Source organism: Gymnodraco acuticeps, unplaced genomic scaffold, assembly GCF_902827175.1.
Source record: "Gymnodraco acuticeps unplaced genomic scaffold, fGymAcu1.1, whole genome shotgun sequence".
NCBI lineage: Eukaryota > Metazoa > Chordata > Actinopteri > Perciformes > Bathydraconidae > Gymnodraco > Gymnodraco acuticeps.
This window is the reverse complement of record NW_022991045.1, coordinates 82501-98263: the sequence shown is the minus strand read 5'-3', so window position 1 is coordinate 98263 and position 15763 is coordinate 82501. Positions and strand designations below refer to the sequence as shown.

The window sequence follows — 15763 nt, the reverse complement described above, 5'->3', positions numbered from 1 at the left end:
TACTACTATTACTAGTATACTACTACTACTTATACTACTACTTGTTCTACACATTTTTTGGAGATACCTTTCAGGGCAACCAAGGACACCTTACAATAAATACTCTAACAGGTAAAAATAGCAGAACATAAGAGGGTACAATTAAAAGAGCATTTCTTTGTATATTTAGAATTGTTGCTCGGTAACAGCAACGCACTGAAAATCACGTGAAGAATCAGGATTTTAAAAGAGATACTTCAGTGTTTCTCCAGGGGTCTTGATAAAAAATACGACAACATTCGTGTTTGTGTGCTTGCCACCAGGTGCGCTTCATGCCAACCTAAGCACAGGATTTCTACAGACTAATTAGAAAGCTTCTTCCCACTCTTCTGCTGGAGGAGTGTTGAGAATGCATCGTCTCAGAGCTTTTCACAACAGAATAAGGCTGACAGAATAATTACCCGGCATTGTAATTACACAGTGAAGCGCCACTGTGTAAATTGGCGTCTTCGTCACACCTCTTATCTGCGACTGATTTATTTTGTGGTTCCTGATGATTTGAAGTCACTGCAGTTCTTTATCCGTTAATCAGGGAAACATAGCATGAGTGCAGGAGTGTGTATTATATATGTGTGTGAGGGAGAAGGAAGCTGGATATGTAATTGACTTCTGCTCTTATCTCTCGCTGTCCTCTTCCCTCGTGCAACAACGTACCTCTAATTCCTCAGATAATTTCTTAGAATTTTCTCTTCAGCTTTACTACTGGCATTTCAGACAATCTGAAAGCATCTAAGAGCGGGAAGTAAGACATTCAGAAGCTGAACGCACACAATATCCTCCTCAGAGGGTTTTATTAGGATGAATGGACCATTACCATTTCTTTATCCCACATATTTAATAATCCAACCCTTATAATGACTTTCTACTACTTCTAATTGCTTTGATTTTTAAATGTTAAACATCTTTGCATTGGACAAACACTTAGGAGGAAGTAATAGTGCCTTTAGCCTTTATCGTAAAATGCTCTTAGAGACAAAAAAACATTGGTGAATCGCCAAATAAAAGGACATTTGTTCTTACATCACTTCCTGCTCGAGGACTATTGTGTAGTTGGTGTCTCTACAACTTAGACTATCAATCTGTTTTTATTTTTACATCCTAATTTGACAAATTACACATGTCTCAGGTGGGCTTTAAAGCATACAACACTCCCCAAGAAACCCCACAATTATCGCAGAGAAATGTTATAATTTTATGAGAAAGCAACTGAGGAGGAATCCCTTTCGTGCAATAGATACTAATAATGACTTAGATTTATATAGCTCCTTTCAGGGGACCCAAGGTCGCTTTACAGAAAAACAGGAGTAAAACAAAAAACAGTCAGACAAAAGATGTTGTGTGTATGGCTGTAAAAAATAACGTGTATTAAAAAAAATGCACAGCACAGACAATCCAAATGAAGAAACCTGTGTATCAAACAGATGGATTGAGGAGGTGTTACCTGGGCAGGGGCTGATGTTGCACTCCTGGTACTCCTGCAGCGTCCCCAGGCAGGTCTGACCTCCATGTTTGGGCTCTGGGTTTGAGCAGGTCCTCTTCCGGCTGCGGATCCCCCGGCTGCAGTCTCTGCTGCACTGAGTCCACGAGCTCCAGGACGCCCAGCCCCCGTTCAGCGTGTGGCCCGAGATCCTCCCGAGACGAAGAACCTCTCCTGTTGGGATAAGAGAGGGAACGACTCGAGTCAAAACTACTTATTGTACGCCTTTTCTCAGCATTGAGACGCTGCCACAAACACTCAGACTCAATTCCAGCAACCATTTTACACTGTGTACGCTATGGACAATTTTGCACTAATGTACATTCCCAAAGATATTGAAGTAACTGTTATTTTTTATATATTGATTGTTGTGTTTTTATCTTAATGTGTGCATATGTATAAATGTGTTTGTTGATTGTGTATATATAGGATATACATCTTTTGTACATATTTTATATATATTTTTGTATTCGGGATTGTGGGAAATGGTATTTCGATCTCTCTGTCTGTACACACAAACTGAAAGATTGACAATAAAGTTGGCGTTGACTTTTGATTTGTTCTTACATCACTTCCTGCATGAGGACAATTGTGTAGTTTGTGTTTCTTTACAACTTAAAAACTCCCCAAGGAACCCCACAATAATCGGGGAAATTGTTATAATTTTGAGAGAAAGAAACTGAGGAGGAATCCCTTTCCCAGGACGGACAGACGTGCAATAGATGTTGTGTGTACGGATATAAAAAAACAACTAATAAAAAAGATGGATTCATTCTCCCGGTGTCAGAAAGTGGAATCACAGCGAACATTTGTCTTGAAGAGCAGGAGGAGGCTGCAGAGGGAGAGCAGCTCTTGATAAAATCTCCTCTGAAGCTGAGAGTCCCTAAAAGCTTCAACTTGATTTGTGCTAAAAGAGCAGAGCATGTTTTGTGCTGTAAAACGATTCAACAGACTTAATTAAAAATCATCTGGTGGAACACCGTGTACAGGAGTGTTTAATATATCACATCTCAAATGATACCGATGTCTCAGACATACAAACACAAAGACATATCATTTAGCAAAGATAGTTACACCACTTCTAACCAGACTGCATTTTATAAATACAAAGTAGTGGATGGATTGTCTTGACTTTGGCACATACAGTATTGGTGTTGCAAGGGAGAAGCCAAATGACTTATCCTCTAAATGTACACCTTTATTTTTAATATTATTCCATGAAATTTGGCACAGACATAATGGTCTCAAAGCTATTTTATTTACAATAGGTTTTTGGTAAGATACCTGAAATAAGATCTGTGGTTAATACAAGCTTAATAGATTTATACGTTCTGGTCTTTGACATCAAATAGGTCAATAAATACCCCATTAGTGGTTTTTAAAGACTTTACATATGAGTCTAAACGAGACGACTAAACGTCTTAACGCTGAACATTAGCCACCTTTAGCTTAGCGGTGGTGACGTGAAGTCATGTGACCGTGATGTAGTTCCTTTATAGCCCAACATTAGCCTCCTTTAGCTTAGCGGTGGTGACGTGAAGTCATGTGACCGTGCTGTAGTTCCTTTATAGCCCAACATTAGCCGCCTTTAGCTTAGCGGTGGTGTCGTGAAGTCATGTGACCGTGCTGTAGTTCCTTTATAGCCCAACATTAGCCACCTTTAGCTTAGCGGTGGTGACGTGAAGTCATGTGACCGTGCTGTATTTCCTTTTATAGCCCAACATTAGCCACCTTTAGCTTAGCGGTGGTGACGTGAAGTCATGTGACCGTGATGTAGTTCCTTTATAGCCCAACATTAGCCTCCTTTAGCTTAGCGGTGGTGACGTGAAGTCATGTGACCGTGCTGTAGTTCCTTTATAGCCCAACATTAGCCACCTTTAGCTTAGCGGTGGTGACGTGAAGTCATGTGACCGTGATGTAGTTCCTTTATAGCCCAACATTAGCCTCCTTTAGCTTAGCGGTGGTGACGTGAAGTCATGTGACCGTGATGTAGTTCCTTTATAGCCCAACATTAGCCGCCTTTAGCTTAGCAGTGGTGACGTGAAGTCATGTGACCGTGCTGTAGTTCCTTTATAGCCCAACATTAGCCGCCTTTAGCTTAGCGGTGGTGACGTGAAGTCATGTGACCGTGCTGTAGTTCCTTTATAGCCCAACATTAGCCGCCTTTAGCTTAGCGGTGGTGACGTGAAGTCATGTGACCGTGCTGTAGTTCCTTTATAGCCCTACATTAGCCGCCTTTAGCTTAGCGGTGGTGACGTGAAGTCATGTGACCGTGCTGTAGTTCCTTTATAGCCCAACATTAGACGCCTTTAGCTTAGCGGTGGTGACATGAAGTCATGTGACCGTCCTTTATAGCCTTTAACTTCTGGAGTTTGCATTAACAATAAAAAATGATACGAAAAAGGGGGATGGATTATCTTGCCAAACAAACCATGCAAGCATCATAAACTTGTGTTTGCCATGATTCAAATGTCTGCAATCGTCCAAAATGAAATGGAAGAATCCCCTTAGTTTTTGTTGCAGTAACCAGGGGTTTGCTAACTTCTAGATTGGTTTCAAACATACGTCACCTCTGCAGTACTTTAAGGAGAATACAAATAAAACCAGTACAAAGGCAGGCAGAGAGATGCCACAGTGAGGGTGTCAGGAACGAGCATACAGATGTAATCCATTATTCACTTCTCCACAGTCTGTAAAGATGGAGCTGAGTGAGTCCTGTCAACACGTGCTCACTCCCCTCATCAAACAACATCAGCTCACTAATCTGTGTACACTCATCCGGAGTGAGTGGAATAGAAGATTCCTAATGAAATATGAAACCGCCATTTCTATTAAACTATAATTACTGAATGCATTCATCAGCGCCGTGGAAATGAGCAGAATGTGCGCAGAGAGAAAGCCTCGGGCGTTTGTGAATGAGAGAAATCATCTGTTTGAGGGAATGATAATCACCTCCATTGAAATCACACTGTCCGAGCACTTCTGATGGTTCACAGAATGGACTGTTCGACTTAGAGAGCAGTGGGAGTCTGCATTTAGTGTCCTCTGCTACTGCACTTGTTGAAACAGATTATGTGTCTGATTCTACAACCTCCTGAATTATTTTAAAGGTCCCATGTCATGCTTTTCTGGTTATTACCCATCCCCTTGTGTTATGAAGGTTTTTCTGCATGTGAACGGTCTGCAGTCACAAACCCTCAAAGTGCACCCTGTAGCGAGTAAAACTCTAACACAGAGAAGACCCATCTGTGCTGCTCCAGAACGCCTCGTTGGACATTTCTCTTTCTCCATTGTTTGCTTCCTGGGTTCTGTGACGTGTGAAAACCCAAAACAACAACAAAGGACCGGATTGGCCCAAATGGACCAATCCGCGGAGCACCTCCCACACCAGGACCCCTTGGCTAACTAACAGGGAGTCCCATTGACTTGCATAGAGCTCCCTGGTTGGTAATAGACGAGTTGGGATGGCGGAGAAATGCTCTCCGCAGACCCATTCTCACAGCGTTATAAACCTTGTTCTTACTCAATATCAAGCCACACTTATTGTTTTACTTCAGCCGTGAGTGTTTGTGTGCTCAGGATGAGTTTTGCACAATTTAAATCTATTATAGTATACCTCAACAATGGAAATATAAGAAGTAAAAAGTGTCCACGCCATGGGACCTTTAAGTCCCTGTTGTCGTGCACATTTAAATTTTTTATGTCTATGTAAATATTTTTGTTCTATTTTATTTTATTTTTCCCGTGGACATTTTTTACTTCTTAAGGTTGAACAAATATCTTAATTTTATTTTATATTTTAATGGAGATTTTACCCTTAGTTTGAATATTTATATGAATATCTTTTATTTTATATATTTTTTAAGCATTTTTACTTTAACTTCTTAAGTTTATACATTTTGTATTTTGTATTTCATATTTGTATTTCCCGTTGTTACTGTAACTTCTTAAGTTTATAAAATAATTGTTTTTAATGTAACTGTATCTTTTTAATGCAAATCTTTACTTTCGTTTTTTTTAACTATAAATTGTATATTTCTATTTAATGTTTCTTTTACCTCTTATGTTGAAATAAACATTTTTATGCTATTTCCTTACATTTCATTCATTCTAAAATAGATCAACTCCTACAGAAAACCATATTTTCTCCATCTTCTGATTCTCATCCATTATGTTCACACCCTTTATTTAATCCCTCCCTTGCTCTCTGTCTATCTTTCCCATTACCCCCCCTCCCCTCTGTCTTCTTCTGTCTCCCCCTCTGTCCTCTCTGGCCTCGTTGTTTTGTCAGCCTGACAGTTAGCGTGGCACAGCTGCTTTGTATTCTCGGGGAGAGGACAGTGTGTTTATCTAGCCCAAATCATCAACCTCTTCATAACTACGGCCGACCTTGGCACGGACAGCCCCTCTAACTGTGACCTGCAGACTTTATGACGTCCCCTGTGGACCGAGAGACTGCTGCTCTGCTCTCACAGTACGGTGCCTTAAAATCATCCCTCATGTGTGCTAACACTGACAAAATATACTTCGATTAAATGTATTATGTCGACAGATTTCACGTTACTGTATTAGGTTCGTTGAAAGCAATTTAAGTACGTTTTGAATATGAGGTTCAAATTAATGTATGAACTTACATAATACAGTTATGTGAAATGTTGACATAATACATTTAAAGTCAACATTTCAGTGTATATGCAAAGGCTTACTTAAACTATATTGCACACAAAGAGTGGTTGAAAGTGCAGCTACTACTAAGACATCTGTACTTTCATACAAGAGTGCACTAGAAACCTCTGTTACTGATGACTGAATACTGTGATAACTTACACACTTGTTTACTATATATTTCAATTCCTCTACATTTCGTCGGCAGATATTATACTTTTTTACTACAGTACACTGCCTTGTTTTGACGACATGAGATACTTAATTCCGATAATTAGTACACAAATACATATTGTAGGTCTGATATGTGCCAGACTGCATGAAGCATCCTTTGACTTTTTGTACTTTAAATATATAGATAGATAGATAGGTAGGTAGAGAGAGATATAGATGGATGGATGGATAGATAGGGAGAGAGGGAGAGAGACAGAGATATAGATAGGTAGGTAGAGTGAGAGAGAGAGAGGTAGATAGAGAGATAGCTAAATAGATAGATAGATAGAGAGAGAGAGATAGAGAGAGAGATAGGTAGGTAGGTAGAGTGAGAGAGAGAGAGAGGTAGGTAGAGAGATAGCTAAATAGATAGATAGATAGAGAAAGAGAGATAGAGAGAGAGATAGGTAGGTAGGTAGGTAGAGCGAGAGTGAGAGAGATAGAGAGGTAGGTAGGTAGAGTGAGAGAAAGAGAGAGAGAGAGAGGTAGGTAGGTAGGTAGAGTGAGAGAGAGAGAGAGAGGTAGGTAGAGTGAGAGAGAGAGAGAGAGGTAGGTAGAGGTAGAGTGAGAGAGAGAGGTAGGTAGGTAGAGTGAGAGAGAGGTAGGTATGTAGAGTGAGAGAGAGAGGTAGGTAGAGTGAGAGAGAGAGAGAGGTAGGTAGGTAGGTAGAGTGAGAGAGAGAGAGGTAGATAGAGAGATAGATAGGTAGGTAGAGAGAGAGATAGAGAGATAGGTAGAGAGAGAGGTAGGTAGGTAGGTAGAGTGAGAGAGAGAGAGGTAGATAGAGAGATAGATAGGTAGGTAGAGAGAGAGGTAGGTAGGTAGGTAGAGTGAGAGAGAGAGAGAGGTAGATAGAGAGATAGATAGGTAGGTAGAGAGAGAGATAGAGAGATAGGTAGAGAGAGAGGTAGGTAGGTAGGTAGAGTGAGAGAGAGAGAGGTAGATAGAGAGATAGATAGGTAGGTAGAGAGAGAGATAGAGAGATAGATAGATGGATAGAGAAATTCTTTATTGATCCCAATTTGGGAAATGTTTGCGTTGCAGCAGCATAAAAAACAAGGTAATATACAAAAGAGAAATGAAGACACTAGAAATAAACAGTCCAAAATATTTCTGAAATAGAAATAAAATAGCAAGCAAGTATATTTTGATGCAAAGTATTTTCAAGCTGTGGAGTTGCAACTAGAATATCTGAATAGCTCTTCACACACAGTGTTTTGCTGGAACTCTGTCCTGAAACGGCTCTGTGTGCTGTGTGTATTGTTAATGCTACTTCACAGGGACTGGCCTCCCGTCGCCTAAACAAACAACGAGAGGCCCTCCCTCTTAAATAGGCAGCGACTGGATCTATCGATCGGCTCAAGAGCCACACATAGCCGCAGAGAATTAATCCTCGCTCTCCTGAAGAACAGTCGCACAGCCGCACCTCGGAGGGAAACAACATCCAATAGCCCCCGCTGTAAAAAAAAACTAGGACATAAAAAAAGTCGCTCAACCGCACACCATGCTCAAAGGCAAAACCCACTGTAAACAAACGTATGAACTTCTGTGTGAGAAAGAGAGATGAGGACAAACATGCAATGCTGTGCAATATAACGTCATGTATAGGTAACTGTAAAAACACTTAGACAGTGAAAGAAGTGAGAATAAAAGCAAGTAAGAAACACAGATGAGATGACCAGCTGGAGAGACAACTCTGCTTTCATACGAACAGATGTGAGAGACGAAGAGGTGGAACAATCCCGAACCTTCAGCAGTGGAAAGACGTGAACTGTCATGTGTGAACAAGTTTTATCGACATCACAGAAACACTGGACCACACTGAGAGAGTGCTTATACCAGCCTGTCCTAGATTCAAAACTGCACATTTACTCCTCCTCCTCCACTTTCCCATCAGATCAGTAATGCTGTGAATGTGTGTTTGACACATTTAAAACTCCATATTTATCTTAGAGATGTACGTTTTCCTGCTTGCGTCATGCCCTGGTTTTCTGGTCACTTACTGTTCCACAATATGACAGTTCTCCTTGAGTCCTGCTAAGAAACGGTCGACCCAGAAACCCTCCTGAGAGTTAACCTTATTAGGGAAGATCTAATTAAATGTTTGTGAGGGCCAAGTGGAAACTTCAAGACTTAAGATTGAAGCAAAGGGACTCCACTGGTTGCAAAAGAAGACTGATTGTATAGAAGACTATGAGGAAAAGACGCCACTTCTCCCAATTTTCTGATGAGTTTAAAGTCTCAATCTCTAGTTTTAAGTCTTCTTCAACACTGCATGATGTTCATTTTGTAAATGATGGTCCCATTGAGACGATAAAAGCATGGTATCATTTAGGGCAGGGCTACCTCGTGATTGACAGGTCGCAACTAAAGTGTTTCCAGGTTTGGGTGACCAACCCTTTCTCAGTATGTTTTGACTTAAGTATAGCTAATTATAACATATTTAGACGCCGAAACAGCAAACTCAAGTCTTCAAAATCATAGCGACATCACAGTGACTACGTCTATTTAGTATATGCAGAGTGCTATTGTGAAAAAACACAAAGACACAAATAGCCAACAACAAGGATGTATATTATTACATTTAATTTAGCTGACGCTTTTATCCAAAGCGACTTACAATGACCAATTACAGGGACATTCTCCCTGGAGTAACTGAGGGCTAAGTGCCTTACTCAAGGGCACACTAGTGGTGGTGGTCTGAGGCCATGGTTCTCAGCAGGAAACCGATGGACTGTCCACTCCAAGTAGGGAATGAGTCCTTACCCCAAGTGAAGGAGTTCAAGTATCTCGGGGTCTTATTCTCGAGTGAGGGAACAATGTAGCGTGAGATGGGCCGGAGAATCGGAGCAGCGGGAGCGGTACTGCAGTCGCTTTACCGCACCGTTGTGACGAAAAGGGAGCTGAGCCAGAAGGCAAAGCTCTCTGTCTACCGGGCCATTTCCCTTCCTCCCCTCACCTATGGTCATGAAGGATGGGTCATGACCCAAAGAACGAGATCAAGCGGCCGAGATGGGTTTTCTCCGCAGGGTGGCTGGTGTCTCCCTTAGGGATAAGGTGAGAAGTTCGGTCATCAGGGAGGGACTCGGAGTTGAGCCGCTCCTCCTTCGCGTCGAAAGGAGCCAGTTGAGGTGGTTCGGGCACCTAGTTAGGATGCCACCTGGGCGCCTCCCTAGGGAGGTGTTCCAGGCACGTCCAGCTGGGAAGAGACCAAGGGGTAGACCTAGGACCAGGTGGAGGGATTATATCTCTTCGCTGGCCTGGGAGCGCCTTGGGATCCCCCAGTCAGAGCTGGTTGATGTCGCCAGGGAAAAGAAAGTTTGGGGCTCTCTGCTGGAACTGCTACCCCCGCGACCCGACCACGGATAAGCGGGAGAAGATGGATGGATGGATGGATAGTGGTGGTGTTCCAGGCGGGATTTGAACTCACAACCTTCCGATCTTCAGCCCACCTCACTATCCATAGACCACCACTATCCCTATATGTATATGCTAAACTGATACGAGTGCATGATGCTACGGGACGTTTGATATATTCACTTGAGGTGAAGAGTGAGTGTGTTTTTGACTGGAGGATTAAACGCCCATCCCGCACCTTCAGACAGCTGCTGAAACATCACTTACAGATATGATTGCAGAGATTATTGGACTGAAGGGGTTTTATTCACTGTCAGTCTGCAATGTGTGGGCTTATAAAAACACAAGGACTGAAAGCACAATATCAGATGTAATACTACCATGAGCTATATTTGTTTACTGTGTGGCTTTGCAGGGTTTATTGTCAGAGAGGATTTGCAGCAGGTTAAACTCCAGTCCACTTCTACAGTATTACCTTCAACTCAAGCACTGTGCATCACAGACAGCATCTGACGTCTAAAGTTTCAATAAAGCAACGTTTCAATACAACAAACATTACATTTTATTGTGTTCCTAATCGAATGATATCATTGTTAGCTTCTGACTGACGGTTTGCCCTTGAATGAGCCATTCAAATGCTCCAAACTGCGACCATAAAAAGACAACGTAATGCTTTCTGTGATGGATAAACTTCCACATGCACGTTCGGAGTCAATACAAGCTGATTTTTGGACCGTATTTGAATGGACTGCAGCTGAAAAAAGTTGGAAAAATGTTAAAGAAATATTACGCTGTATGATTGGCTATTGTTGAACTGTTGTTATCCATTCTCTTTATTTTTCCCTGGAGTGGTGGAATCCACATGTGCGTTTTTCGCAATTGTAAATCTGCCCAACAAGCTGACATTGCAAAAAAACAGCACACTCGAAAAATTGCTTTTATTCTACAAAACCTGCTTCCATCAAGAAAAAAGACGATTCCTTCTCCTTGGTTTATTTCAGTACGCCCGCACTACTCTCCTCTCTCAGCTAGCATCCAGACTGATCGGTGAAACAAAGCGGAAAGTAAAGCAATGTCAGAGAAGACAGGCGAGGACAAGCTCATAACCGAGTCAGAATATGAGACCAGGAACCTTTCTAATCCGTCAAAACCTGCCGTTGTGATGGTTTTACGGGTTTAAAGCTCGACACATGCATGTGTTTTTTCACCGCCTACACTGGTGTGCTAATTTGTTGACTCTGTGTCACTCACATCACATAGAGTGCCACGTTGAGAGGGGGGAAGTGAAACCAAGAGTGTGTCGGTGGCACTCAAATGCCACCCTGCAAATTTCAGTGTCAAGGATAATTGCAGTAAGGTGGCGAACTCCATCTGACGGTAATCTGGAAGAGGGCGAGGGTTACGCGCTGAACTGAAGCGTAACAGACAGAGTGAGGACATATATGGAGAGATCCTGTCATCAACTGCTTCCACACATGCACTGCGACACAGAAACTACCCAGTCATTCCCCGCAGGAGCAATATGTGAGACCCCAAGCGTCCAAAACCGTTGAATCGTGCACTACACACACTTTATTCTTCAGTACAAAGTCCATGAAGCTATAGCCAGTCTATGAGAATTATATCAAGCAGTAAACAAACATTTAAGGTCAAAGAAGAACGGTATTTTTCACAAAGACAGCAACGAAATGTCGAACTAGAGATTTGAGAACATCTGACTGTAAAGGTAGAAGCAGAAATCCTTCAACTAACTCCAAGAGCACCAAGATACTCGTGTGCAGACCTGATTCCACAGATCTATCGTGAGTTTATATGAGAAAAGATATGGAAAGCTAATGCAGTAATTGCAATCAAGCCTGTCAACATCACAGAGACTGAATAGGTGGTGAAGAGACAGACAATATTAATACAATTAGCCTAAATCTGACCTACAGTATTCCATCAATTTCAATATAACAGTAAGTCTATTTGCATTGTGTACAACGTTCTTTCAGAATAAACCGACGAGTTGGCAGAGGTTTGACATGGAGGACATTTCTCTTTCTATCCTCATGTTGAGTCTGTGACTCTGTCTTCCAGACTCTCCGTTATGCAGACTGCCAACTTCTCCCTCCGTCTGCATTTTTAACGCCTACTAGATTCCCTCCACCCCCAGGGGAATCGTGTCCTAACTTTACACCGAGAGTCCCTCCGTGTCTCATGAATATGGTTCTCGCTTATTGAAACACACAACTCAGGGAGGAGACGTGTGTTAACTCCACTGTGAGTTCGCCTATTAGCTCAACTAGTTGTGTTTCTTCTGAGTAAGCACAGTGAGAAAGGAGAGGAGCAGAAGGACAATAAGGATGCTGAAATGGTTGTCATCCCTCAGCGTCCTGAGTCTACTCATGACATCCTGCAGGAGAAACTAATCTGTCGCCCGTGAGAAGACCCTGGCCATGATACCAGATCATCTGAAGTGAAACACATCGAGCTGCTGACACTCCACTGTTTCTCCCTGGGTAAAAAACCCAATATGAAGCCATCACTCCCACACACAAGCGGGCTAAATTACACAGCCTTCCACAGAAAGGCCTTTCATCTTTCCACTGCTTTCTCTCTGCTCCCTCTGTGTGTTTTTGTGAGATGCAAATGATTAAAAAAGCTGCATCATAAAACTAGATGCATTTTGATAGCACATGTGTCAAACTCGAGGCCCGGGGGCCAAATCAGGCCCTTGGTGGATTTAATTTCGGCCCGCAGGATAATTTCTAATTACTATTAGATCTGGCCCTCCGGTATATTGCTCTCACACCTTCACTGCATCCTGAGGGTCTCCTCCGCTCAGAGCCTGAGCCCAAACATTGATGAACCTGCACAAGATGAGATGCCAAGTATCTGAGCTAGCATCACAGAGCAGCACACTGAGCTCAATGGATGTTTCCTTCTGCACTTTCTTTCTTGAGACAACAGGGCATGTTTGTTTTGTTCTTTGAGGGAAATAGTTTTGTTGAAGCTGTTGTTGGCCTGTGGGAAAATGTAATCATAAGAAATGACTCTGGAAAAGCTGCAGATAGAGCCATAAGAAATGAATGCAACTTAATGTTTAATGTTGTTTTTATAGGCAATAATTTAAGCTTTGTTAGTTCCAGGTTTAATATGTGCAATAAGTTCATTTCAATACGTTCTGCAATAAACATTGAACCAGTCCGGCCCTCCACTAGTACCCATTTTTTAAATGTTGGCCCACTGTGTATTTTAGTTTGACACCCCTGATGTAGAGGTATTGATTAAATAAGACAGGTAGATCGGTTTCATGGATCTATGGCTTTGCAGAAATCCTCATTGTCAGATTGTGCGTTGGCAGCAGACAGAGTGCGAATAACTCAGAGGTTTTATTTTAGGCTGACTGATGATAGACAGGTTTCAATCATGGCCACAGTGGGATGGTACATTCCAGCTATATGAAGACTATAGAAGGCAGGTTTTTAATTTTCTCTTTCTAAAACTATTTCATGCAAGAACAGTGAGCGTCCAGTCAGAGCTTAGCAACTGTGAGTATGCACAGCACGCCTTTCAAGCTTTGCAATATAAAGAGACACTCACTGTTACTAGAGCCGTGTGCAAGATGGAGAACATGCACGTGTGTAAGCCTCCTTATGAAATGAAAGTGCAACACACTGTATCATTGAGGAGAAGTGTGGTTAATAGGGAGAAAAGGGAAAAGCCACATTTAGTTAATTAGCTGTTTTAAAATACACGGCAATTATGCAAATGACGAAATATTTAGTTTTGTATTCAGGCATGTGAAATGTGATGAAAAGGAAATATGGCGATGAGACTAATCACTGAGACAAGAGAGGTCTTTAAATCAGTACACATCTTTAGCAATTAGCTTGTCGCTATCATTAAGCTATGATCGCTGATACGAAACCAGTCGGTATAAAAGCTCATTGTGAACGCTCGGTTGAATCGTTTATTTATGATTTATCTCTCATAATAAAGACAGACAGAGATCTTACTATGAGAGGAATAAAGAGGAGGGGATAGTGGGGAGAGGTCACCAAGATGTGTCAAACATCGATTTATGCTCTCCTTTGACGGGGGATTCATTCTCCATATCTGCACCTCACAGATGACACTTCCAGGTGTTTGTCTATAAAAAACGCCCCGACTCAGAATACAACCCAGACCGTCAAATGTCAGGAACATCTGATAGCCACAAACACGCTGACATTCAGCCGGAGCAGCGAGATGAAGACGATCTCAGACAACACGGCAGACAGAGACTTTTATTGAGTTGCGGGGGAGCGACAAACAGTCTCTCAAAGTTCATGCTTTGGTTCCAAAAACAGGGAAGAAACGTGTGAAGGAAGGCTCTATTTCTGATCGTTTAAAATGGTTTAAGTATTTTTATTTGTTTGCACACAACATATTTTGCCTCACCGAGTAGTTGAGCTACTGTATGTTAAGACGTGAGAATGCAAGCGCTCATGCATGCACTAATATAAATGAATATGCAGTTCATTTTGCAACACTGTTTTTGTTCATAATGGAGGTATGCAAGACAACCACATTTAAGGTTGAGTAACTGCTATACAAATGGTCAATTTGATGGTGAATGAATGTCTTGTTTTCTTTATCCACACATGTTCAAATGCAGAAGATGTGACATGTCATAGTGATGACTTTAAGCTGTTTAAAGGCACGTCCATGTAGACATTCATAATTATTCATATGAAACCGTTTTACCTACATTACATTCAATATTTTCTATTCTTATAACCTTGTGTGTATTATTTTAATTCCTGCTGTTGCTTTAGTAACTGAATTTCCTCACAAAGATCAATAAAGGTTAAGGCAAGGCAAGGCAAGGCAAGGCAAGGCAAGGCAAGGCAAGGCAAGGCAAGGCAAGGCAAGGCAAGGCAAGGCAAGGCAAGGCAAGGCAAGGCAAGGCAAGGCAAGGCAAGGCAAGGCAAGGCAAGGCAAGGCAAGGCAAGGCAAGGCAAGGCAAGGCAAGGCAAGGCAAGGCAAGGCAAGGCAAGGCAAGGCAAGGCAAGGCAAGGCAAGGCAAGGCAAGGCAAGGCAAGGCAAGGCAAGGCAAGGCAAGGCAAGGCAAGGCAAGGCAAGGCAAGGCAAGGCAAGGCAAGGCAAGGCAAGGCAAGGCAAGGCAAGGCAAGGCAAGGCAAGGCAAGGCAAGGCAAGGCAAGGCAAGGCAAGGCAAGGCAAGGCAAGGCAAGGCAAGGCAAGGCAAGGCAAGGCAAGAGATTATTTATATAGCACTTTCAACACAAGGCAATTCAAAGTGCTTTACAAAAAATGAAAGAGATTAAGAAAATGGCATTTAAAATCAGTCATTAAAAAGAAAAGCTAATAAAATAAACATTAAAAGAAAAAGTACATGGATCAAAGTTAAGCTTATCTTATCTTTCAAGAAGCTAGGTAATGAGTATAATTACTTTTGAGTATTTAGTAAAGTCATTATGTTTTAATAAGTAGTATGTGATGAGAAGTTGACAACACTTTTAAAGTAACTTCCCCCACAGTGTTCTATAACGCCTCTAGCAGGAGAAGCCCCATTGTGTGTGTGTGTGTGTGTGTGTGTGTGTGTGTGTGTGTGTGTGTGTGTGTGTGTGTGTGTGTGTGTGTGTGTGTGTGTGTGTGTGGAGCTCTAATCGAAACTAAGCAACCTGATGCAAATAGTAAATCTTTATCTGGTGACACACCACTCCTCTCTGTGTCCTTTGTCCTGCTCGTGGACATCAATACCCAACAACACGCTGCAGTAATTATCCTGCGCCGGCCTCTGAGAAAAGTTAACTGCTGTTCCCTGAGCTGTAGCTCCACTAAGAGAGGTGGATCGTGGGAGGAGGACAAATTGAAAAAATGTCACACAAACACACACATCTACGAGCACATATGCATGGTAGCCCACTGTGATGAGCACACATACACACACCAGCGCTCTCCAGATGGATGACAAGTGTGATAATGGTTGAAATGATGAAATGGATCATCGTCCTCTTTGTTTCG

The 15763-nt window shown here is 42.1% G+C and overlaps 1 protein-coding gene across 3 annotated transcripts in view; it reads right to left on the bottom strand.

Annotated features, from left to right (window-relative positions):
- The window catches only part of sema5a (sema domain, seven thrombospondin repeats (type 1 and type 1-like), transmembrane domain (TM) and short cytoplasmic domain, (semaphorin) 5A), a gene marked incomplete at its 5' end in the record, with an annotated part of 116376 nt that overhangs the window by 18810 nt on the left and 81803 nt on the right, over positions 1-15763 (bottom strand). For all 3 annotated transcript variants that reach the window (XM_034236539.1, XM_034236540.1, XM_034236538.1), the window contains 1 exon segment: positions 1481-1690. In XM_034236539.1, the coding sequence (XP_034092430.1) occupies positions 1481-1690 (210 nt within the window).